Source organism: Bos javanicus, chromosome 18 (assembly GCF_032452875.1).
Source record: "Bos javanicus breed banteng chromosome 18, ARS-OSU_banteng_1.0, whole genome shotgun sequence".
Classification (NCBI taxonomy): domain Eukaryota; kingdom Metazoa; phylum Chordata; class Mammalia; order Artiodactyla; family Bovidae; genus Bos; species Bos javanicus.
The window spans coordinates 34,733,435-34,761,426 of record NC_083885.1 but is presented as its reverse complement, the minus strand read 5'-3'; the positions used below and the strand labels follow the sequence as shown (position 1 = coordinate 34,761,426).

Genomic DNA, 27,992 nt, shown 5'->3' with positions numbered 1-27,992 from the left:
CATTTGCGTGTGCATCATCCAAGTCCACCTGCCCCTTCATCCCTTCCCCATCTCCTGCTGCACAGAAAGGGTCTCAGGGCTTGAGGAACGAGCCTGGGGTCCCGTGTAGGGAAAGACGTGAGATCTTGAGGCTGGAGACAAATGGGTCATTTCTCTGGGCATTTGGAGACCACTGGCTGCAGACTCTGGATGGGTTAACTGTCCAGGCAATGGTTGAGGAGGGTGTCCTTGAGAGTGACATGGACTCACAGGTGCTCTTGGAAGGCAACTTGTGAGTGCATGTCCTGTACTCATGTGTGAGTTACACTCGCGTCCCTATGTGTGAATCACCTGCATGCAGGGGTGGGCAGAGGTCCCAAAGTCTCAGGAGGGGTCTGGGTAGGAATGGTGAGGGCCCCATGCTGCTGGAAAGGAGAGGTGAGGCTGGGGATGGGTCTCTCTGCCCCCAAGGCATCTTTGAGTTTTACACTCAGGCTGATGAGGAGTCTGCAAAAAGTCAGAGAATTACTCAGATGGACACCACTGGGGTGGAATAGGAACCCTCGTGGCTCACCTTGCCCCTGCCCCAGGTGAGAACCCTTTCCCCCGGCCTGAGATTAAGCCACGGCCTGGTGCTAAGCCCTGACCCCATCTCCAGACTGACCTCTCGTCCCTGACCCTTTGACTGACCCCAGACACATAATGATCCCCCATGCCTTCATCCCAACGGTCTCTGGGATGGGACTTGTTGTCCCAGGCACCCTGAGCTGATGATGGTAAATCACAGGGAAAGGAGAAAAACAATCTCAGTGGGGCCCAGGCCCTATTTTTAGGAGATAATCTCCTAACTCCTGGCAGATTCTGTGGGATGGAGGCCAAGTACAGCCAAGAGATATGGGGCAGGCATCCTGGAGGGCTTGGGGGAGCCTGGGAAACTCAGCCAGGATCCCCAGCCCAAGAATGGACTCTGAAGCTGATCCTAGCTGCTCTGGGCCCACGTCATCCCTCCCTCCCCCACCTCATGGGAGGCTCTGCTGACTAATTCGGTCCAAGCAGAGCTTCCTGCCCATCTCCTAGGATCCTCTGCTTGGCCTGCACCTACTCAGAAGCCTTCAAGATACAAAGCTCTTCGAAAGCAGATCTCATTGAATCTTTCCATCAATGTGAGAGGGTGGGTTTATTGGCCCCATTTTTCCAGTGAAGGTCAGGAAAATTAAGGGCTGCAACTGGGAGTCTTAGAAGCAGGGTGGTCAAGGTTTGTGTTACCTCTCCAGCAGTGTCCACAGCCCTCAGCAGGTCTCTGCACCCACGAGATTCCCCCAGAAGAGCTTTAGGGATCAGCCAACTTCTTATCAGGTTGGAAAAGTAAATCCCAAAGAGGTGGAGAAGCCTTCCCAAGTTCATCCATTCAAGGGCATGCAGCAGCTGAGCTGGGCCCCGGGAATTAGCTGCTTTCTGGGTCCTTGTTCTGGATAAGTAGATAGGTTGATAGGTGGGTGAGTGGATGAATGGATGGGTGGGTGGGTGGGCCGAAGATGAATGGGTAGACAGGCAGATAGATAGATGGGTGTGTGGATAAGTGGACGACTATATGGGTTGGTAAGCAGGTAGGTGGAGCCCCCACAAAGGAATGGGTGGATGACAGGACACCAGGGCTCAAGAGGGCATCTGCCCCAATACGAGGTCTCAAGCCTCTAGACCTCAGAGCACTTTCTGATTGTGGGGCTGACAACAGGGTCCACAACCCCCAACGACACGGGCTCCATTTTCCTGAGCATCTGTAGACATAAGCTTCTCCTGCCATTCTCAGCTCCTTCTATAGAGGAAAGTGAGGGGTGGAGGGGCGTGGCTTCCCCTGGCTCTCTGAGGGAGAGAGACAAGAAACTGGAGCTCTTTTGTGGGCTTGGTGGTAGGTCAGTGAGCTCACTCTGCAGGCGGGGCTTGGACCCTGCAAGGGCAAGGTTGGCGGGGGGTGGGGGTGGTAACTGGTGGCTCAGTGTGGGCAGGACATGTGATTCGTGCTCTGCCTCCTCCCTGCTGTGTGTTCCCAGGGGAATCTCTTTACTTTTCTGGGCCTCAGTGTTCTTGTCGATAAAATGGGTCTCACTCAAATAGAATTGTTGGGAGGACTACACGAGGTAATCCCTGAAAAAAAAATGTGTGTAGAACAGTGGCGGGCAATAGCAGGAGCTCTATCAGCATGGTTTTCCCTGGTCCGTGGACTGTGGGTTGGGGCGGGGCTCACCTCAGACGCCTATAGTCACAGATTCTGACACCCTCCCCAAGGCCCCTGTGAGGCCCAGGCTTTTGGGAGGGAGTATGGAGAAGGACCCCAACTCCTGCTCCCATGAGGCCCTGCTGGGTGACCCTGGGCGAGACATCCCTTCCAGCCTTGGCTCCTCGCCAGCTCCAAGGCTCTCTCTGGGGGCTGCTGAGGGTTCTCACGGGGTTCGGACTAGTCTAGAGAGAGTTGTGGGGTCCACCCTGGTGGGGAGCTCATGGTCTCCCTCTCCCAGGCCCCTTCCAGAGGCACAGGGCCAGATCAAAGGGACCCAGCACTGAGCATCGGGAGGCGGGCTTGGAAAGAATGTAAACATGAGGATATTTTTAAACTTTTTCCAGACCCAGAGATTAGGGCTCTTGAAGCAAGAGACCCAGAGGTCAGTCTGGCCCTTTGCTCACAAAGAAAAAAACAGTCTTGGGACTTCAGAGACAACCCCTCCTCCAACCCCACTCACACCCACCAAGACTCATCTCAAGACTAGCTTAGGCCTCAGGGCAGAAGTTCTTTCTCTGATCTCATCTCTGAACGTCCTGCTGCTGTGGGATAATGTGTTTCTAATGAGAGGGTCTCAGGAAGGTGTGAGGACCCAGAGGACTGAGGGGTGGGGAGGCCTACCTGAGAGCTAGTTCCGGGAGACTGAGCTTGGAGACCCCATGGCGGCCCAGTCACTCCTTTAGGAGTCCATGTGTGCCTGTGTGCACATGAGTGTGTCTGTGGGTGTGTGTGTGTTAAACACTAGTCTCCGTGGTAAAAGCGTGCCAGGAACCCACCCCAGCCCTTCTCTTCTTTCCCTTCCCTAGCATCCCTGGGCCCCTCCCTCTGGGACTCCTTGGATCTATGGGGGACATGGAGGCGGGGCAGGAGGTAGGGTTGAGGGTCAAGAGAACAGGGAAGATGAGGAGAGCAAGAGGGCTGGGAGGGCTGAGAAGGCTGGGGGAGGGGCTGGGTCCAGGTTTGAGCCATTCAGTGAGTCAGGCTATGAGAGATTCAGGGGCCACAGTCCAGGGGAATGGGGGACTCAGCCTCATCTCCTTTAATTACCTCCAGGTGCCACAGTGACTCAGGACTTGGATGCAAGCCTCCCTAAATCTCCCTGCCTTAAATGTCATGGTGACGCTCACCCTGGATTCCATGACAACAGCCTCTTCTCTCAGAGTGATGCAGCCACCCTTGTGGCTGTTCAGCATACAACAGGCATGTCACAGGCAGACTCATAGAGGGAACTCAGCCACAGCATATGCCTTATCCCAGGGATTCCAATACCCCCATCCATATCCCCTCTGACCAAGATGTCCAAGGGTCAGAGTTCCTAGGGGCATTCAGGAGACAGGCCCACAGCAGGTACCAGGACAATGAAGGGCCCTAGCAAGAGAAGGGAGAAGGCAATGGCAACCCACTTCAGTACTGCTGCTGATGCTGCTGCTAAGTCGCTCCAGTACTATTGCCTGGAAAATCCCATGGATGGAGGAGCCTGGTAGGCTGCAGTCCATGAGGTCGCTAAGAGTCGGACATGACTGAGGGACCACACTTTCACTTTTCACTTTCATGCATTGGAGAAGGAAATGGCAACCCACTCCAGTGTTCTTGCCTGGAGAATCCCAGGGACGGGGGAGCTTGGTGGGCTGCCGTCTATGGGGTCACACAGAGTCAGACACAACTGAAGCGACTTAACAACAGCAGCAGCAGCAGCAGCAAGAGGAAAGGGCTTGCTGGCCATTTTCTATGCCTCAGGAGGCTGCTGGGCCACCTTACTCTGCTTATGGGCCCAGAGAGGGACAGTGTCTGGCTCTAGGTAATACAGCTTGTCAGAGGAGGGCGGGGGTCCTCTTGTCACAGGGGGCCGAGGCCAGGATCTGCACAAGGCAGTGTGCTCCCCTGCAGGTCTCCACCACTGAGGCAGCAGGGGAAGAGGACGAGGCTTGGCGCTGTATCACAAGGTGTGGCTGGATGTCAGGACAATGGGTGGGGGTGGCGAAGCCTGATGGGAAGAGACAGCTGGAGACTTGTCCTCAACCGGAGGGCCAGAGCTGCCTGCCTGCAGCCGTTGCTGTGTTGTCCCTGTGTGCCTGCCCACTCAGCAGGGCTGTTACTATTCTTACCCACTTGCTGGTGGCAGCGGGGTCAGAGATAGTGGCTAGGTGGGAGCGAGTCATGAGCACCAGTCCCTTATCGAACACGTTCCCTGGAAACTTGGCAGGGGCTTCCAGGCTCCAGGGGCCTAGGCTGGGCGGGCGAGGTGGTCACAGGGACGGAGAGGAGGGTGGGTTCACTCGGACAAGGCCTTATGCCAGCTCACCTACCTCTCCTACAGGCAGGCAAGGTTCCAAGAGAACCAGCCTGGGGTTTCCAGTGCAATTTCTTCCTGTGTGGTCATTAAGACCCTCAAGTCATCTTCCTAGCCAGTCCACCCCAGAGGGCACCACCTCAGAGCTTTAAGTGCCCCAGAAGTTGAGGTGTTGGTTTCCCCAGTGAGGCCATAGGCCAGGGGCCACCTCTACAGGGAGAGCACTGTACTCTGAGCCACAGGGGTCCAGGTTGACCACTGTTCTGCCCACTTCCCAGCTGTGTGACCTTGGGTAAGTCCTTTCCCTTCCTCTGAGCTGTGGTTTCCTCACCCTCTTCAGGGCTGCTGTGGGGATGATGAAGTCCAACAATCAGGAAGGTGGGCTGAGGGCTGCAAATATGGGTGTGTCTGTGCACATGAGCGAGTGTGCTTGGTGGCAGTGGGGGAGGGGGGGAGAGGGAGGCACGTGGGTTCCCCATCTTGGAGACTCCCGCCCCATGGATTTTCCACTGGCACGTCGGCACCCTCTCCCCCAAAATAGGCCGTACGAGCCGTGTGCGACAGAGCCCAGACTGAGGGGACTTTTTTTAGCTGCCCTTTGATTGTCAGCTCTCGAGCGGCTGCTATTTTGAGCCCCAACGCCTGAAGGAGGAGGGCCAAGTGGGGGTTGGGGTCAGCTCAGTGGGCCTGGCTGGCTCCTGGAAGGCATCCCCGAGGGGGCCAGCCGTGCCCTCTCTGGCCCAGCTCTGCTGGCAAGGAGAGGACAGCATCTCCTGTGTACTGGGCCTGAGAGCTTAGTTGTTCACCTCCAGGGAAGCTATGGACCTGGCAAAAACCATCCTTGTTTATGATGCTTACCCACAGGACATTGGCCTTGGCCATCGATGGAAGAGCATGTTGTGGGGATTAACTGAGATAACACAGCAAAGCCCTTACTTAGCACAGGGACTGGCACAAAACTGGCCCTCAAAAACGGGAATAGCTACTATTATTATTGTCATCACAGCTGTTGTCATTCTTGGCTTTGTTGTTATGGTAACATTTTTATCTAGTTTCCTTCGAGTCTTTTTTCTGTGCATTTATCTTATGTTGTCAAGTTCAGGTCATAAAACTCTTCCCTCCTCCATGCTTGGTTTTAGCAGAAAAGAGCCCCTAGGTCTTCTGGGGTACCTCTCTCTGCATCTCTGGCCCCCACTCCCAGGGGTCACCCCTCTATACATGTCCTTTGGGGTCCATGACCTCTAAAGGTTTACTTGACCTTCCAGAGTGTCTGTGGTATACCTACAGCTTCTGTCATCTCCTCAAATGTCATCAACCACTGCCCCACAGGATTCCAGGGTCCTAGAACTGGAAAGTCAAATTTAGGTGCTGGGTCCTCACATAGCCTTTGCACCTGGACTCTAAGACTCTCTGGCTCGCACCTAAGGAAATGGGCTTGTTTCCACAGATTAGATGTGAGAAAGAATTTTCTGGCTGCTCAGGTGCCTAAGATTAGGCAATGGATCATGAGGACAAATGATCCATTTGTCAGCTTCCTGGTCTTTGTGTGTGTTGGATGGGGGGAGGGTGTGCACTGTCAAGAAAGGATGAGGTAGGAAGAAGCTAGATTCTTGGATGTATCTAAGTAGGGTGAGAAAGGGAGCATGGCTGAGCCAGGCTTCCTCCTTCCCTACTGGGGTCATTTCCTAGCAGGGCAGCAAGGTCAGCTGGGGTTGGGGGTCATATGTTTTCCCCTCACCCCAAGTGGTTACTGCACAAGGTGAGACTTCCTTGTTACCCGAAGGACAAAAATAGATTCCAGGTGATGGCCAGCAATCCATGCCCAGAACCATGAGGGTTATTCTGAGAGTGGTAGGCACAGGGCCAGCCCAGGCTTGGTCAAGAGAAGCTGAGCTGGAAGTGGCAGCTTCAGCCTGTCCTTTTGGGAATCCTGAATGGGATAGGGGCACTGGAGCTAAAAGCAGGTCGACAACCCTCGATAAGTGGGCCTAGAATCCTGACTTGGCCATGTTATCTTGGGCAAGGCACTTGGTATCTCCTGGCATCAGCTTTTCTCAAACGATGGGGACCTTGATCTCTGCTCCTCAGGGTGGTTGAGAGAACCCTGTGAAGCTGACAGATGGTGCTCAATAAATGCTTGAATCTCCACTTCAATTGTTCCAGAATCCAGAGAAGGGACTTCCCTGGCCGTCCAGTGATTTGGACTCCGCGCTTCCATTCCAGGGGGCACAGATTCGATCCCGTCAGGGAACTAAGATCCTGCGTACTATACGGTGCGGCCAAAAGAGAAGTAGAAGAAAATCCAAAGAAGATAAGGGCCTTACCTGCACATAGCCTCACCACCAAAATGCCCCTTCCCTGCCATTCTGAAGGAACTGGAGTCAGGCATAAAAGCACGTTTCTGCAAGGGCCTATGGGGATTTTCCAGAAAGACTCCATTCAGCTGGAGAATTCCATTCCTGGCTCTGCCACCCAGGGCTCAGGCTAAGAAGAGATGCTCCGGCTCATTCCGGTTCTGCCCAGTTCTTGCTCCTTGCCTGCCAAACCCACATCAGGGTGTCCCACACTGTAATCTCTTGCTGTTTTCTGTGGAGTGTGAGGTGCCTGAGGCTCCAAGGGGTCCCTCAGAGGCCTGACACAGAACAGTGAGGGGCCCTCTCCTGACCCCCCTCCCCATCCCTTCCTGGGCCCTCCCTTTCCTTCACCCAGCATGTTTTAGCATTTTCCCTGGAGCCAGCCCCTGCCCTCAGGGTCACCCTGGATGAACACGGACAAACCAATACAATGGACACTGATTTGGGGCACAGATGGCACCCGACACAGCTTGGGGGTGGGTATGACAAAGGCAGCTGGAGAGGGGAAGTGGAGCCAGCTTGCGACAACTGCCTGGGCAGAAGCTCAGAGCTTTGGGATATACTGTTACGTTTCCGCGAAACTGGAGAACAGGTCTGAGGGAGTCAGATGGGCACTGAGGTCCAAATAGGAGCTGAACTGAACTCATGCATTGTATCTACTTAGCTGGAGTTGGACCCCAATTCCCTTCCCACTCCAGCCTCTCCCCTCCACAGCTACCCCCACAAAGGTTTTCCCTGGGTTTAGCCAGAAGCAGGAGGCGTCTTCTCAGGTGAAGTCCCAGCTGGCAAATAGGAATCTCAAGACATAACAGAGCATTAGACCTGGGCCCCGGGGGCACCCAGCTCAACACATCACAAGGGATATTCCACCTCTGGGATATTCCTGCACCCATGAAATGCATTTTCTGCTCACAAAGACTCCTGGGGAGCAACACTCAGATCTGCTGGGAGCAAAGCACTTGCAGGGTCCCAGCTGGGTTCTGGGGACCCCCAGACCCATTCTGCCATTATATTACAATTTCAACCCAGCACCTGCACTCTGTCCAGCTTCAGCCACGTCTCTGCCCCTCGTGAGGGGGAACGTGTCCCCCCTCCACCCGTACGCTGGTGCCAAGGTTTATGATCCGGCACAGAAGACACTGAGAGCCACACGGGTGGAAAAAGTTACCCGGTTCTAAATCAGCCAGTCTTTGGATGATCTCATCTCCTTCCCAATATAGTCTCGGTCCCCTCCCCCGAGGTGGCCCCTGGCCAATGGGGTTAGTCATAAGGGAGCTGGTGGAAGGGTGGAGGGGGTGTGTGTGAGGTCCAGGGGGAACAATCTCAACTTGGGGTTTTACTGTGCATACTGTTTTGCAACCTGATTTCCCATCCCCTCATTTACAGTATTTCCATGTAGTGGTTTCCCGTCAAATAATAAAGATCTTTCATCATCACTTTAGTCTTTCGCTATCACTTTAAAGTCCACCAGGATGGATGTACTAGAATCCCTTTGTCCAGTATGTTGAGGAAGAACATGTCCATGGTGTCCAGTTTCTCTTTCTTAGAAACATCAGGTTATGACCATTTTTGTCCAAACCCCCTTGTACAGTTGCCTAACCTTTTCTCCCTCCCTCCCTCTGTTTTTTGTTTTTTGATAAATTCTAACAGGTACTGGGGTGAGAGAGCAGGCTTCACTGTTCATCTGATGAGTTCTGAACTCTCCCTTAAGTCAGAGGTGTCAGACCCAGGGAGGGGATCCAAGACCTCTCCAGGGCCACAGGTTGGGTGAAGCAGGGCAGGCTGTGGTCTGCTGGTCCTTCCTGCTGCTCAAGACCAGCCCCCACCCCCAGCTTCCACCCGCTCTTGCCTACCCAGTCCCATAGGCCAGGCTGCCTGGGGATGCAGGGAAAGGCTGTACTTAAGATCTATCCTGTATTATATCTACACAGCCCCACCCCAGGCACAAGCAAAGGGCCCCTGAGTCCATCCAATTCATGTCTGGCCATGAACTTCCCCCAGCTTCTGCTAGAATGCTTCCATGGACCAAAAACTTACTCCTTCCTCCCAGGCTTTTGGGGAACAGATAGGGCATTTAAAAAAAATCAGATGAGTAGATATTCAACAGAATTGCATGGTCTCTTAGCAATTGCGCAAAATCTATGAGGACGCTTTGGAAACCACCAGCAGAGTTTTGAAATTCAACTCTGCATTTACGAACTTTGTGACTTTGGGGACATCATTTTACTACTCCAAGCTCAGTTTTATCATCTGTAAAATGGGTTTATAATACTTGCCTCATACAGTTATGAGATGATAAGGGATTGACTTGTGTGATAATGGAGGCTAAGAAGTCCCACCATCTGCTGTGTGCAAACTGGAGGCTCAGGAAAGCCAGTGGTGTGGTTCCAGTCCAAACTCAAAGGTCTATGAACCACAGTTGCCAAGGATGTAAGTCCTAATCAGAGTCCAAAGGCCTGAGATGTCCAAGGGCAGAAGATCAATGTCCCAGCTCAACAGGGAGCAACTTTCCTCTTCCTTCCACGTTTTTGTTCTAACCCAGCCCACAGTGGATTGGATGAAGTCCAGGCTCTTCTTTATTCAGTCTCCTGATTCAAATGCTAATCTCTTCTGGAAATACCCTCAGGGCAGAAGTAAATGAAAACTAAAATGAAAAAGAAATGTTTTATCAGTTATCTGGGCATCCTTTAGCCCCATCAAGTTAATACATAAAACCATCACAGCAATCTATCAGATTCACCAATTATCAAGACTTTGCTGAACATTGACTTTGTCAGTCCTTAGTGTCACTTCTGTTGTATTCTATTCTTTACAAGCAAGCTGCTAAGGGCACCCAGATTCAAGAGGAGGAGAATTGGATCTTACTGCTTGATGGGAGGAGTGGAAAAGAATTTGTGGTCAACCTTAAAAGTATAGCCAGTGGACTTCCCTGGTGGGTCAGTGATTAAGTCCTGTCCCAATGCAGGGGACAAAGTTTTGATCCCTGGTCAGGGAACTAAGACCCCACACGCTGTGTGCCACAACTTCAGAGCTCACGTGATCACAACTAGGACTGGATGCAGCCATAAATTAAAACAAACAAACCACAGCCAGAAGCAAAAGGTGGAGGGTTCTAGGCTATATCCCAGGAGACCAGGGGCCATGGAAGAGGTGACTCCAGCCTTACGAGATAAGACAAAGACCACTTTCTCTTTTCTTGCTCCTTCCTCTGTGTGTGACTGTAGTGCCCCCACACCTGGGGAGGAAGATTCTTCACTTTCTCCTAAGGGTGATGGGGAGCAGTGGAAGGGTTTGGAGCAGAGGAGTGAAGCAGTCAGCTCTGGGTCTGACCAAGATCACTCTGACTGCTGTGTGCTGGGTAGAGTTGATCAGAGAGGGCAGCCGTTGTTTAGGGGTGGAGGAGGATAAAGGTGGTTTGGACCATTCTTGGGGCTGAAGGGAGTAAACCCCAGAAATGCTCTGGGTGGGGGAGCGGGGGGTCGGAGTGGGGGGATTTTGCCGTGGGGACTGGCTGAAGGGAGTGGAGATGGGGGTGGGAAGGATTCAATGGTGTGGGGCAGTCCCCAGAGAAGAACTCCCACATTGGGGGAGACCAGAAAAGGTGGCAGCCTACCCTCTCACCTCTCTTGGGATCCCAACAACCTCTTCAACAGGTAGGGCTGAGTGACTACAGAGAAGGATCCTTCCCTCCTAGCACCTACTCGTTCTAGCCCCAAGGACTTCCAGGGTCTGGAGAGGCTCCATGAAGGCTCTTCCAGGCTGCAGTCGCCAGAGACCCTGCTCTGCCTGGTGGTGAGTCCCAGGGCCTCAAAACTCTGGAACACTTTCCTCCTACTCCTCCTGCAGCTGACGCCAACACGGCCTGATGGTGACACCTAGAGGCAGCACCTGCCTCACATTGCTTGACCACAGCATCCCACAGCAAAGGCCTGTGCCTCCAGAGCTCCACATGAGTGTTCCCTTCATGCCACTCTGGGATTTAGTGGCCAAGCCAATGGGCAGAGCTCTGAAACCCAGCTCCTCCATCCTTCCCTGATAAAACCCAGTGTGGCGTCAGCAAGGTCCCTGGAACCCCAAATCAGCCCATGGATACCCTCCCCTGCCACAAGTCAAGGAGCACATTGGCTTGTTGATGACATTTCCCTTTCCCCTCACCCACTGCTCTGTTTTGTTTCAGAGGAAGAGTCATCCCAGCAGCTCAGCATTCACAGAACCAACCTCTCAGCACCTCACCATTTGGGCCCATCCTATGTCCTGAGTCCCATGTGAGAAGATGCAATGACCCTCAGCTTTTGTTGGAGATCTTTTTAGCTAAATGTTCATTGTCATCTATCCACACCCACAGTCTTTTCTGTGTCTGGATATGCCTCACCCCTCTCCTCACTTCCATGCCACCGCTCATTGTTTTCCTCCTACTTCTCTGGTCTCTCTTTTTCTGGTTCCTCTCCATCTGCTCCTTCCTTAATCATCCATCTATCCACCCATCTGCCCCCATCCTTCCTTATTCATTGTACAATCAGCAGAAGAGGGGGCTAACTCTGACATTACAGGGATGAGGGTAGGAAGGGAAAAAACAAGGACAGATGCCCAACAGCACCTGGTGGTCACACTGCAGGGAAAGTGGGGGGATTGAGGTGGGACTTTCTGCGTGGCCCCCACCCCACCTCTATGCTGATGAAGAGCAAGCCATGTCCTCTCTGAGGTCGCTGCATGGCCTTACCTACTTCCCCATCCCCAGAGATTACCCAAGAGGCTCCTTCTTTCTCACTCAGCCACATTTGGCCAGCTTCCTTCAACCTTCTCTACAACTCTGGCCCTGCTTCTGTGATGTCCCTAGAGCGCATCCCCAGATGCTCTGGACCAGCCCCTCCGAGCTCCGTTGTGCCCAGGGTCATGGGCAATCCCTGGACAGCTCTGCCTGCCTGGCCCCGGGGTCACACAAGGTATGTGCAGGTGGACTGGAGAGAGAAGCAGCTTGTGGCAGACCTTACCTCTGTTCATCTGCTGTAAGGAGAATAGCAGGAAATTGCACACCGCAGATGGGACTCGAATACACAGTCTTCCAACGGAAACCACACAACTGTTTCAGGACTTAATGACGCTTCGGTCCTTTACGTCTCAGCACAGAAGTAATTCAGTGAGAGGTAAAGTGACAGGTAAGCGGTAGATTTATTAATATTTTTTGTAAAGAAGTTGCAGGAAAATGGGATGCTAGAAGGTGATCATGTCCCAGGTCTTTGGCGAGTTCCTGGGCCTGGCTGCTGAGTGAAGGTCCTTGGCTTCCTGCGGGAAAGAATTCAAAAGCGAGCGAGCTAGAGAACCATAGTACGGTGAAAGCAGATATACACATTCCACAGGCAGAAGGTGAGAGGGCCCTGAAATATGGGGTGGTGAGTTTCTATGGGCAGTGTAATTTCAGAAGGTAGTAAGGGGAGGGTTATTCCAATTATCTGGGGAAAGGGACAGGGACTTCCAGGGAACTGAGCCACCGCTCCCTTTAAAATCTTTTATTGTCATTCAGTCGCTCAGTCATGTTTGACTCTTTGCAATCCCATGTACTGCAGCACGCCAGGCTTCCCTGTCCATCACCCTCTCCCAGAATTTGCTCAAACTCATGTCCATTGAGTCGGTGATGCCATCCAACCATCTCATCCTCTGTCGTTCCCTTCTCCTCCTGCCCTCAATCTTTCCCAGCATCAGGGTCTTTTCGAATAAGTCGGCTCTTCATTCTCATCAGGTGGCCAAAGTATTGGAGCTTCGGCGCACTTAGCGCGGGTGGCTGCGACCGGCGCATTTAGCGCGGCCGAGAGGAGCTACTCCACGTCCGACGTCAGGGGCAGAAGCCGGGAGGACACCATGCCTGAGGGGAGGCGGCCAAGAGGAGTTACCCCGCGTCCGAGGTCAGGGGCAGCGGCCGAGCGTGCCAGGCTGCAACGGCGCAGGAACGGCCGAGAGGAGCTACCCCGCGTCCGAGGTCTGGGGCGGCAGCTGGGAGGACCTATCCCACGCCTGAGGCCTGAGGCTGCGGCGGGGAGGAGCAACCCCACCTCCAAGGAACGGTGGCTGCACGGGCGCAGGAGGGCCTAGAGGAGCTATTCCACGTTCAAGGTCAGAAGGGGCCGCGGTGAGGAGATACCCCTCATCCAAGGTAAGGAGCAGCGGCTACGTTATGCTGGAGCAGCCGTGAAGAGATACCCCAAGCCCAAGGTAAGAGAAACCCAAGTGAGACGGTAGGTGGTGCAAGAAGGCATCAGAGGGCAGACACACTGAAACCATACTCACAGAAAACTAGTCAGTCTAATCACACTAGGACCACAGCCTTGTCTAACTCAATGAAACTAAGCCATGCCTGTGGGGCCACCCAAGACAGGCGGGTCATGGTGGAGAGGTCTGACAGAATGTGGTCCACTGGAGAAGGGAATGGCAAACCACTTCAGTATTCTTGCCTTGAGAACCCCATGAAGAGGATGAAAAGGCAAAATGATAGAATACTGAAAGAGGAACTCCCCAGGTCAATAGGTGCCCAATATGCTACTGGAGATCAGTGGAGAAATAACTCCAGAAAGAATGAAGGGATGGAGCCAAAGCAAAAACAATACCCAGCTGTGGATGTGACTGGTGATAGAAGCAAGGTCCGATGCTGTAAAGAGCAATATTGCATAGGAACCTGGAATGTCAGGTCCATGAATCAAGGCAAATTGGAAGTGGTCAAACAGGAGATGGCAAGAGTGAACATCGACATTCTAGGAATCAGCGAACTGAAATGACTGGAATGGGTGAATTTAACTCAGATGACCATTATATCTACTACTGCGGGCAGGAATCCCTCAGAAGAAATGGAGTAGCCATCATGGTCAACAAAAGAGTCCGAAATGCAGTACTTGGATGCAATCTCAAAAACGACAGAATGATCTCTGTTCGTTTCCAAGGCAAACCATTCAATATCACAGTAATCCAAGTCTATGCCCCAACCAGTAACGCTAAAGAAGCTGAAGTTTAATGGTTCTATGAAGACGTACAAAACCTTTTAGAGCTAACACCCAAAAAAGATGTCCTTTTCATTATAGGGGACTGGAATGCAAAAGTAGGAAGTCAAGAAACACCTGGAGTAACAGGCAAATTTGGCCTTGGAATATGGAATGAAGCAGGGCAAAGACTAATAGAGTTTTGCCAAGAAAATGCACTGGTCATAGCAAACACCCTCTTCCAACAACACAAGAGAAGACTCTACACATGGACATCACCAGATGGTCAACACCGAAATCAGATTGATTACATGCTTTGCAGCCAAAGATGGAGAAGCTCTATACAGTCAACCAAAACAAGACCAGGAGCTGACTGTGGCTCAGATCATGAACTCCTTATTGCCAAATTCAGACTGAAATTGAAGAAAGGAAGGAAAACCACTAGACCATTCAGGTATGACCTAAATCAAATCCCTTATGATTATACAGTGGACGTGAGAAATAAATTTAAGGGACTAGATCTGATAGGTAGAGTGCCTGATGAACTATGGACTGAGGTTCGTGACATTGTACAGGAGACAGGGATCAAGACCATCCCCATGGAAAAGAAATGCAAAAAAAAGCAAAATGGCTGTCTGGGGAGGCCTTACAAATAGCTGTGAAAAGAAGGGAAGCAAAAAGCAAAGGAGAAAAGGAAAGATATAAACATCTGAATGCAGAGTTCCAAAGAATAGCAAGAAGAGATAAGAAAGCCTTTCTCGGTGATCAATGCAAAGAAATAGAGGAAAACAACAGAATGGGAAAGACTAGAGATCTCTTCAAGGAAATTAGAGATACCAAGGGGACATTTCATGCAAAGATGGGCTCGATAAAGGACAGAAATGGTATGCACCTAACAGAAGCAGAAGATATTAAGAAGAGGTGGCAAGAATACACAGAAGAACTGTACAAAAAAGAGCTTCATGACCCAGATAATCACGATGGTGTGATCACTCACCTAGAGCCAGATATCCTGGAATGTGAAGTCAAGTGGGCCTTAGAAAGCATCACTACGAACAAAGCTAGTGGAGGTGATGGAATTCCAGTTGAGCTATTTCAAATCCTGAAAGATGATGCTGTGAAAGTGCTGCACTCAATATGCCAGCAAATATGGAAAACTCAGCAGTGGCCACAGGACTGGAAAAGGTCAGTTTTCATTCCAATCCCAAAGAAAGGCAATGCCAAAGAATGCTCAAACTACCACACAATTGCACTCATCTCACACGCTAGTAAAGTAATGCTCAAAATTCTCCAAGCCAGGCTTCAGCAATACGTGAACCGTGAACTTCCTGATGTTCAAGCTGGTTTTAGAAAAGGCAGAGGAACTAGAGATCAAATTGCCAACATCTGCTGGATCATTGAAAAAGCAAGAAAGTTCCAGAAAAACATCTATTTCTGCTTTATTGACTATGCCAAAGCCTTTGACTGTGTGGCTCACAATAAACTGTGGAAAATTCTGAAAGAGATGGGAATACCAGACCACCTGACCTGCCTCTTGAGAAATCTGTATGCAGGTGAGGAAGCAACAGTTAGAACTGGACATGGAACAACAGACTGGTTCCAAATAGGAAAAGGAGTTCGTCAAGGCTATATATTGTCACCCTGCTTATTTAACTTATATGCAGGGTACATCATGAGAAACGCTGGGCTGGAAGAAGCACAAGCTGGAATCAAGATTGCCAGGAGAAATATCAATAACCTCAGATATGCAGATGATACCACCCTTATGGCAGAAAGTGAAGAAGAACTAAAAAGCCTCTTGATGAAAGTGAAAGAGGAGAGTGAAAAAGTTGGCTTAAAACTCAACATTCAGAAAACGAAGATCATGGCATCTGGTCCCATCACTTCATGGGAAATAGATGGGGAAACAGTGTCAGACTTTATTTTTCTGGGCTCCAAAATCACTGCAGATGGTGACTGCAGCCATGAAATTAAAAGATGCTTGCTTCTTGGAAGGAAAGTTATGACCAACCTAGGTAGCATGTTGAAAAGCAGAGACATTACTTTGCCAACAAAGGTCCGTCTAGTCAAGGCTATAGTTTTTCCAGTGGCCATGTATGGATGTGAGAGTTGGACTGTGAAGAAAGCTGAGCGCCGAAGAATTGATGCTTTTGAGCTGTGGTGTTGGAGAAGACCCTTGAGAGTCCCTTGGACTGCAAGGAGATCCAACCAGTCCATTGTGAAGGAGATCAGCCCTGGGATTTCTTTGGAAGGAATGATGCTAAAGCTGAAACTCCAGTACTTTGGCCACCTCATGCGAAGAGTTGACTCATTGGAAAAGACTCTGATGCTGGGAGGGATTGGGGGCAGGAAGAGAAGGGGACGACAGAGGATGAGATGGCTGGATGGCATCACTGACTCGATGGACGTTGAGTCTGAGTGAACTCCAGGAGTTGGTGATGGACAGGGAGGCCTGGCGTGCTGCAATTCATGGGGTCACAAAGAATCGGACACGACTGAGCAACTGAACTGAATGTATTACAATGAGCACATAATGAGGCCCAAGGTGTACCGGAAGTGGAATCTTCAGCCATCTTGGACCTAATCGGTTCTGACTGCTTTTCGTCGAGTCCTCAACATCTCAGCTTATGCCCTGCCCCGTTCCCTCTTGTCTCAGTGGGGCAAGTGAGAACTTTCCAGAATCCCAGGAAGGCAGGAAGAGTTAAGATCTGAGATAGAGTGAGGTTTAAAAAGTGCCTCCACAGGCTGCTTCTTTTGAAGGTGAGGGTAAGTAACATTTCCTGGTCTACGGATGTTACTGAACTAAACTGGGTCTGCTCACTGGCCACATGGCAAAACCAATTTACTGATACTGGGTTGTGGTGACAAAAAGTGCAGCGTTGATTTGCAGGCAAGTTGTGTGGGCAGCTTTCATGCTGTAAAGACCCAAACTCCCCCACAACTTTCAGAGAAGGATTTTTTTTTAATTGAAACTTTTTTTCTTTACTTAATTTTGGCTGCTCTGGGTCTTTGTTGCTGTACGAAGGCTTGTCGTTGTGGTGGTTTCTCCTGTTTCGGAGCGTGAGCTCCAGGCATGTGGGGTTCAGAAGTTGTGGTTCCCAAGCTCTAGAGCACAGGCTCAGTAGTAGTGGTACAGGGCCCAGTTGCTCCGCGGCATGTGGGATCCTCGCAGACCCGGGAACGACCCCCCGTTTCCAGCACTGGCAGGTGGATTCTTCACCACTGAGCTACCAGGGAAGCCCTAGAGGTTTTTTTAAAGGCACCATTTAGGGTGAGAGCTGCAGGATGTGTGACTTTCATCTGATTTGTCAGTGGTGAGGTAAGAGGGTAATGTTTTGGTAATCCCAATTATCAACCTCCTGGTTGCAACGGCTCTGAGGTCTACAGTGCTTGTCATCAGCACATATTTTTATTAAGTTTCAAAATGATGGGCTATTGGAATGTATGGGTTATCTATCAGCTTCTTGTCTGAACAACCTACTTCTCCACCCCATCCCACCCACCCTGGGCCAAAATTGTGCCATGAGACTTTCCTGCATTTTCCCTTTCTGAAAACCCAGCATTGGGACAAGTGCATGGGGCAGTGGACTTTCAAATTTGAGCCCTAGTGTAGTGTCAGGAAGTTTTCAAGCCTCTGGGCCTGTTTTTATCATGTTACAAAGAAGGAAACAGCTCCATTATTTTCACCTTTCTCTCCCTCAAAGCTGCTCTTCAAGGCCCAGCTTAACCACCCTTTGTTATTATTCAGTTGCTAAGATGTATCGACTCTTTGTGACCCCGTGGACTGCAGGCACACCAGTCTCCCCACCCCCGTCCTTCACCATCTCTGAGAGTTTGCTCAAACCCATGTCCATTGAGTTGGTGATGCCATCCAACCATCTCATCCTCTCACCCCCTTCTCCTGCCTTCAGTCTTTCCCAGCATTAGGGTCTTTTCCAATTAACCACACTAGCCCACACTAAAATTACCAACCTAATAGTTGTATTTGCATTTTAAGAAGTACCCACCAGAGCGGTCTTTGTGAGCTGTATCACTCATAGGCAATGAGATATGGCTCAGTCAGTGGAGGTGGGATCAACTGGGCTCTTCAAGTAGCTGGGTAGATCTTTCCCCAAAGCTGGCTCTGAATTTAAAATTAACAAAGAAGCTGGTTTTACAAGGCCAGTTAAATAATGTGAAGTCCCAGCAAGCCTCAGCCCTGAGTGTGTGGAGACCGTCACAACAAAAGCCTCTCTTTTCCTCCTTTTCAGCTCTCAAGTTAACGCTAAGCAAGGACTTCCTGTGTGGCTGCTGCTGCTGCTGCTAAGTCGCGTCAGTCATGTCCGACTCTGTGCGACCCCACAGACGGCAGCCCACCAGGCTTCCGTGTCCCTGTGTGGCTAGCAGACACCAAAAATTGGCAGAGAAAACTTCTTTAGGGTAGCCTTTTTTTTTTTTTTTTGATGTGGAACATTTTTAAAGTCTTTATTACATTTGTTACAGTATTGCTTGTTTCATGTTTTGGATTTTTGGCCCCAAGGCATGTGGGATCTTAGCTCTCCAGCCAGGGGTCAAAACTGCATTCCCTGCATTGGGAGGCAGTCTTAACCACCAGACCAGAGAAGTCCCTCGGGTGGACTCTTGAGCAAACTAAAATCTTCCATGGCTAGATACAGGTGGTGAAACAAAGGCTGGCCTAATCTAGTACCCTAAGGACCTTACAAATACAAATGTTCAAAACCAAAAGAAACCAAATCTTATTTTGCCTCTTTTATTTACAAGTTTCACTTAAATATCTCTCATGGTGAGAAAATCAATGTCAAAATGAACATTGGTATACAGTTTACAAATATCAGTAAATATTAAAGAACATGGTTAATTTTTCCAAGTAAATGCTTGATACGAAATATTTCCCAGGAGGTTAGCTAAATGTCAGGTGCCAGAGGTGTCAGGGAAAGAGCCTCGAGCCTGCTCAGGAGACGGTCACACTGCAGGCCTCTGTGTTTTGCACTCGGTGACACACGTGGCAGCTCACAGGACAAAGCAGTGCCACCAGCCTTTATTCCTAGTCCCAAAGCCACACCAGGCCTTCCTGTGCGATGAGAGCCACGTTCAGAGACAAATGAACCACTTAAAATGAAACTAGGATAGCTCAGTTCCAGAATATCCTGGTTTAACCTGGGAAATGCAGAATTCCAAAACTGTCAAATGAAAAATAGGTCACTAGGGACTGATGGATGAACAAGTCAAGCCAGACTCATTCTGAACATTTTCTTGTCGACCTTTTAGGCCAATCATACTTCTGGGGAAAATGTTAACATGCCTCAAAGTTTACACTTTCATTATAATAAATTAGCTCTAATGTTCCAAATAACATCTCAGAAGACTGAAAACATAACTTGACCTAACATACTAACTTGAACTTAGAACTTCTCTATCCATTTTGATCAATCCCCAGAAACAGCAGAACTGTATTATTTATATAACAATATCTAAAGTATGCCAATATTACCAACATTTCTTACCTAAAATAAATATGCAATTTAAAGGACCAATAAAGCATAGTTTATTCATAAGTGACACCTTAAACAATCTCATTTTTTAGTTCATTTTAGAAGTCTAAATATCAAAATCATTACATACAAGGAATGATACGTATTTCAGAAGACCTGACAAGTATCACCAACCCCCTCTCAAATTCTACTACCCATCCTCAAGTGGTAGCCCATGTGCCTCAGGCCAGTGACACCAAAATTGTAGTCAGGGAGTCAGACACACTGGAGTTAACCAGGAGGAGCTGCTCCTCGAAGCATTCATGGCAGAGTTCACAGTGGAAAAAGGGCAGACAATAAACAAGCCTTTCTTCTCTCTCAATATGCCAATTAGAAAGCAAATCTATTAGGCTGAGAAAAAACACAGACACCCTTGAAGGAATAGGTTGGAAGTCTGTATTCTCTCAGCTGTTCCATAAGTTAATCAGGTATATTTAAGAGCCCATGTGAGGCTCCAAAACAGAATTCAGACACTCTGTAACCCCAGTAAATGCTCTGAGGGTGTGCCAGGGTTTAGCTGGCATAAAGAATGAAGGATTGCAGACAAGTAGTGTTTGGCTCTAGTAACGAAACTTCATGCAAGCTAAATGATAGGGATTCAGGTTTTATTTGAGTTAAGATTTTTCAGAATAAAAGGACAAAGGCTTAAGCACTCAGAAGAGAATTTCTTAGACAAAACAATATCACTAAATAAATGTACAGGGAAACATCCCTAGGCTGTCTCAACACTTGAATGTCCCTTGTCCCAAATATGAAAGTCATATCTATTTTGCTTTCCTTTCAGTGGGTGGCTCAAGGGGGTCAGATGAGGGGAACCATCAACAGGAAGATAGTACAGGAAAATAAAGTCAGTTCTGCAGGTTTATATTTGTTTCCATCTAGAGACACACTTCCTGTTTAACTACAGCAATTTCAGAACATGAAATTCATCCCCCTAAAAAAGATCCACATGGTTTAATTTTCCAATAAACATAGACTGTGCAGCCCACAGAAGCTACTACAGGTTACACTGTTTTTTGCGCAACTCTTATACTAAATAAGGCCTAATTACTGAGGAGTAGCAGTGGCCATTTATCCCACTAGTCTATGGGCAAGTGTCCCATCTGAAAAAATCTCCCCCCTCCTTCCTCCCCACCACCCCTGGGGATGCAGCCAGGGAGCCTTGGTTAGCAACTGTTCTCAGGTCCTTCACATTTTTACCTCTCCAGATTCAGGCTGAATCTCAAGTCTAGAATCCATTGCATAAGCCAGTCCTGCCTAAACTGTCACGATTACCACATACAGTCATGAATTTCCTGCTTCCCTGCAACCATGTGAAGTGAGAGCATTCTTTCTAGACAGTATTGCACAGTCAGCAGGGTGAGCAAGTTCAGCATAGCAGTGGGGGAAGGAGCATTAGGAGGAATTAGAGGAATGTTTGAGAAGTATAATCAGAAAGGCTAAGTACTATGAGTAAATCTGTAGAGATTTACTGAACACTGGAGGAAATTTTATTAATGAAGGAAAGACCAGGAGTTAAGGCTCAGACAGAAATTACCTCCTAGCATGGCTCAAAGGTTCAAGGGGTGGGACACAGAGGAAGGGCTTGAAAGCTACACAAATTCAGCTGGTCCAGAGGCCTGGCCACCTTCACCCTCAGCTGAAAAACCAAGAAAACTCATTCTAAGCATGCTCGCTCACAGCACGCCTGTTTGGCAAGTTTGAGGACTCAATTTTAACATAAACTAAATCAGAACTAGAATGCAGCATTACAAAATGTTTTCACAACTCAACACACACACAAGTTAGAATATTGCATAGAAAAGTGTCCTGTAATATGCTTTGTAAACCTAGGTCTTTAGTAACTTCAGAATAAAAAACAAAAACTTCCCTTCATAGTGTAGAAGTCCATGATTACACACAGAATTATCAAGTCTCCAGATTTTGCTGCAAGAGCTCAGAAAATCCTAGACTTCTTCATATTCTTAGAATCATAATTAAATTTACCCTTTCCAGGCTCAGGCTGACAGTTTTAACAGTGTCTTTATAAAAGGACTTGGGTTACACAAGCCCAAGACAAGTCGATCATCTCTGTGCTCTACCCTCCCTGCGTAGAAGAGGTGACCAAAACACACAGGCACATAAAATCACTAGATTTGTTTTTAATCCAAGGATGTTTTTTCCTCACATTAGTCTATAATTAAGCAAGCTGCATCTATCCACCTGCCCTTCAACCATAGAGTCTAAAAGAGCCAGGTGCTGAGTAAGGGAAAATGTCTCAGAAGAACATTGAAGTTAACCGTGGCAACAAGGTGGGAGACTCTTAACTGCCCTTGGAAGATGCACCAATTGAGTCTGAGTTGAAATACACCACGGTGACTGTGATGTCATCCCTGTACATCCTTGCCAAGTCCTCCGGCAACGTCAACATCGCCGACAGCCGCTCAGGCTCCATCTCCCCGTATTCGTTGTTCCCTATGGCATATCTGATCAGACGTGTGGCTGCGTTTTGGTCTGCTGCATGGAGCCCCTGGGCTTTCCTCTGCTGCAGCAGGCTCTGCATGAGTCCCAGGTTGGTGGGTCTCTGGGCCAGGTCTGGCTTGTGCTGACCCTCTTCAGCCAGGTGCTCCACCACCAGCCTCACCACATCCTCGTTGCCCAGCACATCCCACAGGCCATCAGAGGCCAGCACGAGGAACTTATCCTGTGGCCTCAGCCTGTGGTAGGTGACCTCTGGCCTGGCCGTCAGGTAAGGTGGGGTGTAGTAGTGTGGGGGGGTGAACTGGTAGATGTTGAGGGCCTCGGTGTCGAAGCCCCGCTCCAGGACACTGCGCTGCAGCTCTTTACTCCACTTCAGCTGGACGTCCCCAAAGGCCCTGCAGGGCATGAGGACTCCCAGCAGCCTGTTTTCCATGATGACCGTCCTGTCCTCAGACTCAGGATGCTCCCTCTTCAGCCGTGACAGCTCGGCTGGGTTCCAGGCATTGTGGTCCTGGGTGAGGGGCAGACAAGACCACATGCCATTGTCTTCCTGGACACCAAGGATGGCCCGGCAGTCGCCAGCGTTTGCCACGTGCAAGTGAACCCCATCAACGTGGGCCAGGCAAGCCGTTGCCCCTGAGAAAGCAACCTGGAGTGAAAGGTTCCTGGTCATCTCATCTTCGAGGGGGGCCTGGATCTCTAGCGAGATGTCAGAATCCAGTCTCTGGAAGGAGTACATTAATGCTTCCTCAGTGCTCAGCCCCATTTCCATGTGCAGGTTCAGCAGCTCCTGCCAGTAGACGCGGAGGTGATCAAGGTGCACTGACGTGACATCCTTGTAGATACTGTCCCCTGGGTGCTTGAGCCACTGAAGGATGGGCAGCAGGGGCTTCATGCTTTCCATGGCCTCCTCCATTTGCTCCAGAGTCTGCTGGGACATTAGTGACACGGCCACATAGTAGAACAGCCTCTCGCTCACTGCTTGAGCACATGCGTGGCCACCATGTCCATCGAAGATGCCAAACAGCAGTCCATTGGTCTGCAGGCAGGCGGCTATACCTCCCCGGTCCTCCACCGGGGAATTGGCAGCTAGCTGGTTGCTCTCAAATCGTAGCACTGAATCTGGAGCTCTGCTGACAAGGTCAAGAATCTTATGGGCCGACTCACCAGCTCTCAGCACTTCATTTACCTGCTCCGGGCTGAGCTGCAAGTGGAAGTCCTCTTCCTCCGTTGATGTGTGTCTGTAGGCTTTCTGCAGAGCAATGCCACCACATGCAGTGGCATTGTCTTTTAGGGTGGCTTGCCCCTGGGGACAGAGTCTCCATTTTGATTTACTCCTATTTGAGGCATACCTTGAATATAAACGTTGTCCCCCCTGTAATGTGGCAATGGTCTTCCTTGCAGAACTGAGAATCCAGTAGGACACAGTACTTGACATTCTGAAACTGTATGAGTGAATATGTTCCTTCCGCAAAAGGGTTCTTTAAATCTGAAAATTCAAGAGGTTAAGAAATTTAATTTCTTAAAAATAATGACTTCTGCAAACACTTAATCTCAAAATATTTAAGTCTCCACACATCCCATTAAAACATAAATGCATTTCAGAAAATGGCTTTTTAAACACTCTGCACTAAAGAGTTACTGAGGACTTCCCACAGTTGTTTCCTTCTTCCCAAATCCTTTCCCTTGCCACAGACTAGTGCACAGCTCCATGTTCCCTCTTCCAGGCAGGCTGTGTTCCTTTAAATAATACAAGCTCTTTCTTGCTCCCCAGCCACCTTGGTAGCGGCTCTCAGTCAGAGGCCATCCAGCTGTTTAGGCAGGAAGACAGTGGCAGCAAAAAAGACGGAAAAGCCGTTGGAGTCAGATCAACTCTAGGCTCCAACTGGTTATGGTAAGTGGAAAAAGTATGTGCTGGGGTACAAGAGACTCTGAAAATTATAAGACAAGGCAAAGTGAACCTGATCATCCTCGCCAACAGCTGCCCAGCCTTGAGGAAATCTTGCATAGAGCACTATGCCATGCTGGGGCTTCCCTGGTGACTCAGACAGTAAAGAATCTGCCTGCAATGCAGGAGACCCGGGTTTGACCCCTGGGTCAGGGAGATCCCCTGCAGAAGGGAATGGGAACTCACCCCAGTATTCTTGCCTGAAGAATTCCATGGACAGAGGAGCCTGGTGGGCTAGAGGAGGAGTCCATGGGGTTGCAAAGAGTCAGACATGACTGAGCAACTAACACTTGCAACTTGTATGCCATGTTGGCCAAAAACTGGTGTCCATCACTATAGTGGCAATAATACTGCTGAATTGACGGAGAAGGAAATGGCAACCCACTCCAGTATTCATGCCTGGAAAATCCCATGGACCGAGGAGCCTGGTGGGCTACCATCCACATCAGACAGGACTGAGCGACTTCAAGCTATATGGGTCACTGAAAAGGATATGCAGAACTTTGATTAGTTAGCATCAAGATAAATGGAATTGAAACAGAGATGCTACCAAGAGAGTTGGGCAATACTGATAAAAAATGCTCAAGAGCATCACTATAGTGGCACAACCTTGTCAATAATACTGCTGAATTGGACACCGCGTACGGAAAATAACAGAGTATGCACACTAGCTACCATTGATCCAGGTGATGAGCAGAAGCATGCTAGGAGAGAGTGGTGAACAGTAAATCATGCAAAAATTTTCCTTAATAAAACTGGCCAGAGCTTGTTCTACATATATGTAAAGAACACATGCATGCATGCTCTGTAAGTTCAGGAAACACGGCTGCCTTATTCACCAGTGGCTCTCCAGTGCCCAGGCCTCAAACACTGGCTAAACACAGCAATTTCAAGAGGTCCCAAAGCACACTAGCTGTCTAGCATCAGACACACAATGACTTCACTTGCCTGAGTTCCAGTTATCCATCTGCGGAATGGGAATACTAGTTTCATAGGGTTTTGTGAGGATTTTAAAGAAATATAACCCTTCAGCTCCAAAAAAAGATATTATTAGCAATAATCTTTTATTATTAGGTGTATCACTGAGGATTTAGAGGTTGTTTCCACTATCTCCCTATTTATAAAACACCAAACCGCAATGCCTAACGCATCAACATTTTTCCTACTTAAGTTTAACCTACTTATTTCCCAAGGCTAGCATCAGTGGGTCAAAGGGTGTAGACTCATCCTGCCAAACTGATTTCCAAATGGTTCACATCTGCCTCCATAAGGGCATGAAGTAAACCCTACACCTTCAACAGCCTCTGGCGGTATTTTTCCTTAGAAAAAAAAATTTTTAAGTTGCTCTATTTTACTATTTTCTCTGGAGAAACGGGGTGGGGGTGTGGGGGTGTGGAGCGTTTTTTTCACTCCACGTGTTTTCGGAATCCCGCCCCCAAGTTTTTCGGTCGGAGTATGGAGAACGCCCACACTCGAGGACCGCCCAGTCTCCCCAGCCCACCTCGCCGAACTAGGGGCAGGATTGGTCGGACCCGGCGCGCAGAGGGCGCCTCCCCGTGCCCCTCGTCCCCACCCCTAGCCTTGCAGAGAAGCTAGGCAGCGTTGCCCGACGCAAGGCCGTCTGCCGCAGACCTGACCCAAACAGTTTCGTGTATCTAAAGAAAACAGGACCCAGAGTCAAGTCTCTGACCCACAGGCTCATAGATACGAGCGCGGCCTCCGGAATCCACCAAGCCCTATCTCCCTCAAACCCTGGCGCGGCCACGTCCCCGAGTCCCAGCTTCCCAGTCTATAGATAACGCGAATTAAGTTGCGATGCTGAGCTCCGAGGGCTAAAACAGCTACTGCGGATGTTAGGGCACGCAGCCAAAGGTCCTACGCCAGGCTGCGAGCCCACGTGGCGCGTGCGCGCGAGGAGGGTGACCGTAGGTGTGACCAAGGCTCTTCCCAGTCCCTCGCGGGCCCGCCCCCTCACCTCACTTCACCTCCGCTCTCCACCCCATCACCTGAGCCGTTTCCGTGGGCTGGAGCGGACGCGGGGGGAGCTAGAGGCTTTCACCTCTCACGCTCGCCCTCTTCCCTACCTCGGAGCCACGTCCTCCTCTTACCTGCACCAAGGCAGCCGTGTCCGTCAGTCAATTTCACGCTCGCAAGCCGTACCGCGGGTACCCCTACCCGGGACTCAGCCTCCCGAGAGGGACCTCTCGTGCTTGCTGATCCAGCTGGAGAAGGAAGCATTCTTTTGCCAGCCTTTATTGGTTCTTCTGTGGAGGCGGGCCCGTGACGAACAGCGCAATTGTCCAATGGATGAGGAGATTGAGAGGGCGGGCTCCAGATGGGCCAAATCCGGTTCCTCCCCCTCTCCCGCCCACCCCACCCAACCTTTACCCACCCCGCCCTCCATCTCTGTCTGCGGTTAGGCTTGGCCCTCGGCTTTGAGATTAAGCGTTCTTGAGGCTGAGCGCTCCCACCACGTGACACCCTGCCGTTCTGTACACCTCAAACAGAGCAGCCTCTCCCATTTCTCACTGTTGTTGGCTTCCTCTCCATTTCTGTCCCGACCAGTTCAGACCCCTCTCCCAGGCGCCACACCCTTCTATATCCTCTTAGACAATCCCCTTAGACGCCTCCCTCGGAGTCCCTGCTGCTGCTAAGTCGCTTCAGTCGTGTCCGACTTTATGCGACCCCATAGACGGCAGCCCACCAGGCTCCTCCGTCCCTGTGATTCTCCAGGCAAGAACACTGGAGTGGGTTGCCATTTCCTTCTCCAGTGCGTGAAAGTGAAAAGTCAAAGTGAAGTCGCTCAGTCGTGTCCGACTCTTTGCGACCCCATGGACTGTAGCCTACCAGGCTCCTCTGTCCATGGGGTTTTCCAGGCAATAGTACTGGAGTGGATTGCCATTTCCTTCGTACACCTTAGACACAGTTTTCCCCGAACTCATTTTTTCTGCTAAACCTGCTCTTCCCCTCCTTCCCTAACCCAGTAATGGCCCCACCACGTGCTCAGAGACCCAAGCCCCAAGCCTGGGAGTCATTTTGACTCCTCTTCCCTCACCCCCACCCCTCTTCTGTCAGTTATCTGATCCTGTTCTTTGTCTCATCTCCTAAATATCCCTCTAATCCAAATATTTGCCTCCAGCTGCCCTACCACTCCGGAGAAGGCGATGGCACCCCATTCCAGTACTCTTGCCTGGAAAACCCCATGGACACGACTGAAGCGACTTAGCAGCAGCAGCAGCAGCAGCTCTACCACTCTATACAATCTTATCTGGTCGCCCCACCCTGACTTCACCTTGGCCCTAGGCACTCTTCCTCTATCCCTGGAGAAGGAAATGGCAACCTCCTCCAGTATTCTTGCCTGGAAAGCCCCATGGACAGAGGAGCCTGACGGGCTACAGTTCATGGGGTCGCAAAGAGTCAGACACAGCTGAGCGACTGAGCACACTCTTCTTCTATAGAGCAGGTACGGTGACCCTTCTACAACTTAAATTGCTACGAAAACGTCTTCGTTGACTCCCCACCAACCACTGGGCCTTGAACTGACAATTACATTGGCATGGCCACTGACAGTTATCACAATAGTTAGTGGTTGGTAGATTGAGAAAAGCTGAGAACCAGGACGTCAGATACTCTGTCTGTCCCTGTAGAATTCAGATTATAGCCTGCTGCCTTACAAATTGCTTTAATAGAACCTATCTACAGCCTATGGTGGGCTTCCCAATTTGTTGCTCAGTTGCTCAGCAGTGTCCAATTCTTTGAAACCCCACGGACTGCAGCACATCAGGCTTGCCTAACCTTCACCATCTCCTGCTCAAACTCATGTCCATTGAGTCGATGATGACATCCAACCATCTCATCCTCTGTCATCCCCTTCTCCTCCTGCCTTCAATGTGTCCTAGCATCAGGGTCTTTTCTAATGAGTCAGCTCTTTGCATCAGGTGACCAAGATATTAAAGCTTCAGCTTCAGCATCAGTCTTCCAATAAATATTCAGGACTGATTTCCTTTAGGATTGACTGGTTTGATCTTCTTGTTATCCAAGGGACTCTCAAGAGTCTTCTCCAACACCACAGTTCAAAAGCATCAATTCTTCTGTGCTCAGCCTTCTTTATGTTCCAACTCTCATATCCATACATGACTACTGGAAAAACCACAGCTTTAACTAGACGGACCTTTGTCAGCAAAGTG

The 27,992-nt window shown here is 49.9% G+C and overlaps 1 protein-coding gene across 1 annotated transcript; it reads right to left on the bottom strand.

Annotated features, from left to right (window-relative positions):
* Positions 1–18,600: 18,600 nt before the first annotated feature.
* Positions 18,601–26,127, bottom strand: PDP2 (pyruvate dehydrogenase phosphatase catalytic subunit 2). Its single transcript, XM_061387453.1, has 2 exons — positions 25,914–26,127; positions 18,601–23,346 (listed from the first exon to the last, which is right to left on the bottom strand). Exon 2 carries the CDS (start codon positions 23,293–23,295, stop codon positions 21,700–21,702), a length of 1,596 nt encoding a protein of 531 aa, XP_061243437.1. The 5' UTR covers positions 23,296–23,346; positions 25,914–26,127; the 3' UTR covers positions 18,601–21,699.
* Between the last annotated feature and the right edge of the window lie 1,865 nt (positions 26,128–27,992).

Excerpts from the sequence above, each read along its gene's own strand:
- PDP2 (XM_061387453.1), bottom strand. The coding sequence starts at position 23,295 with ATGTCAAGTACTGTGTCCTACTGGATTCTCAGTTCTGCAAGGAAGACC.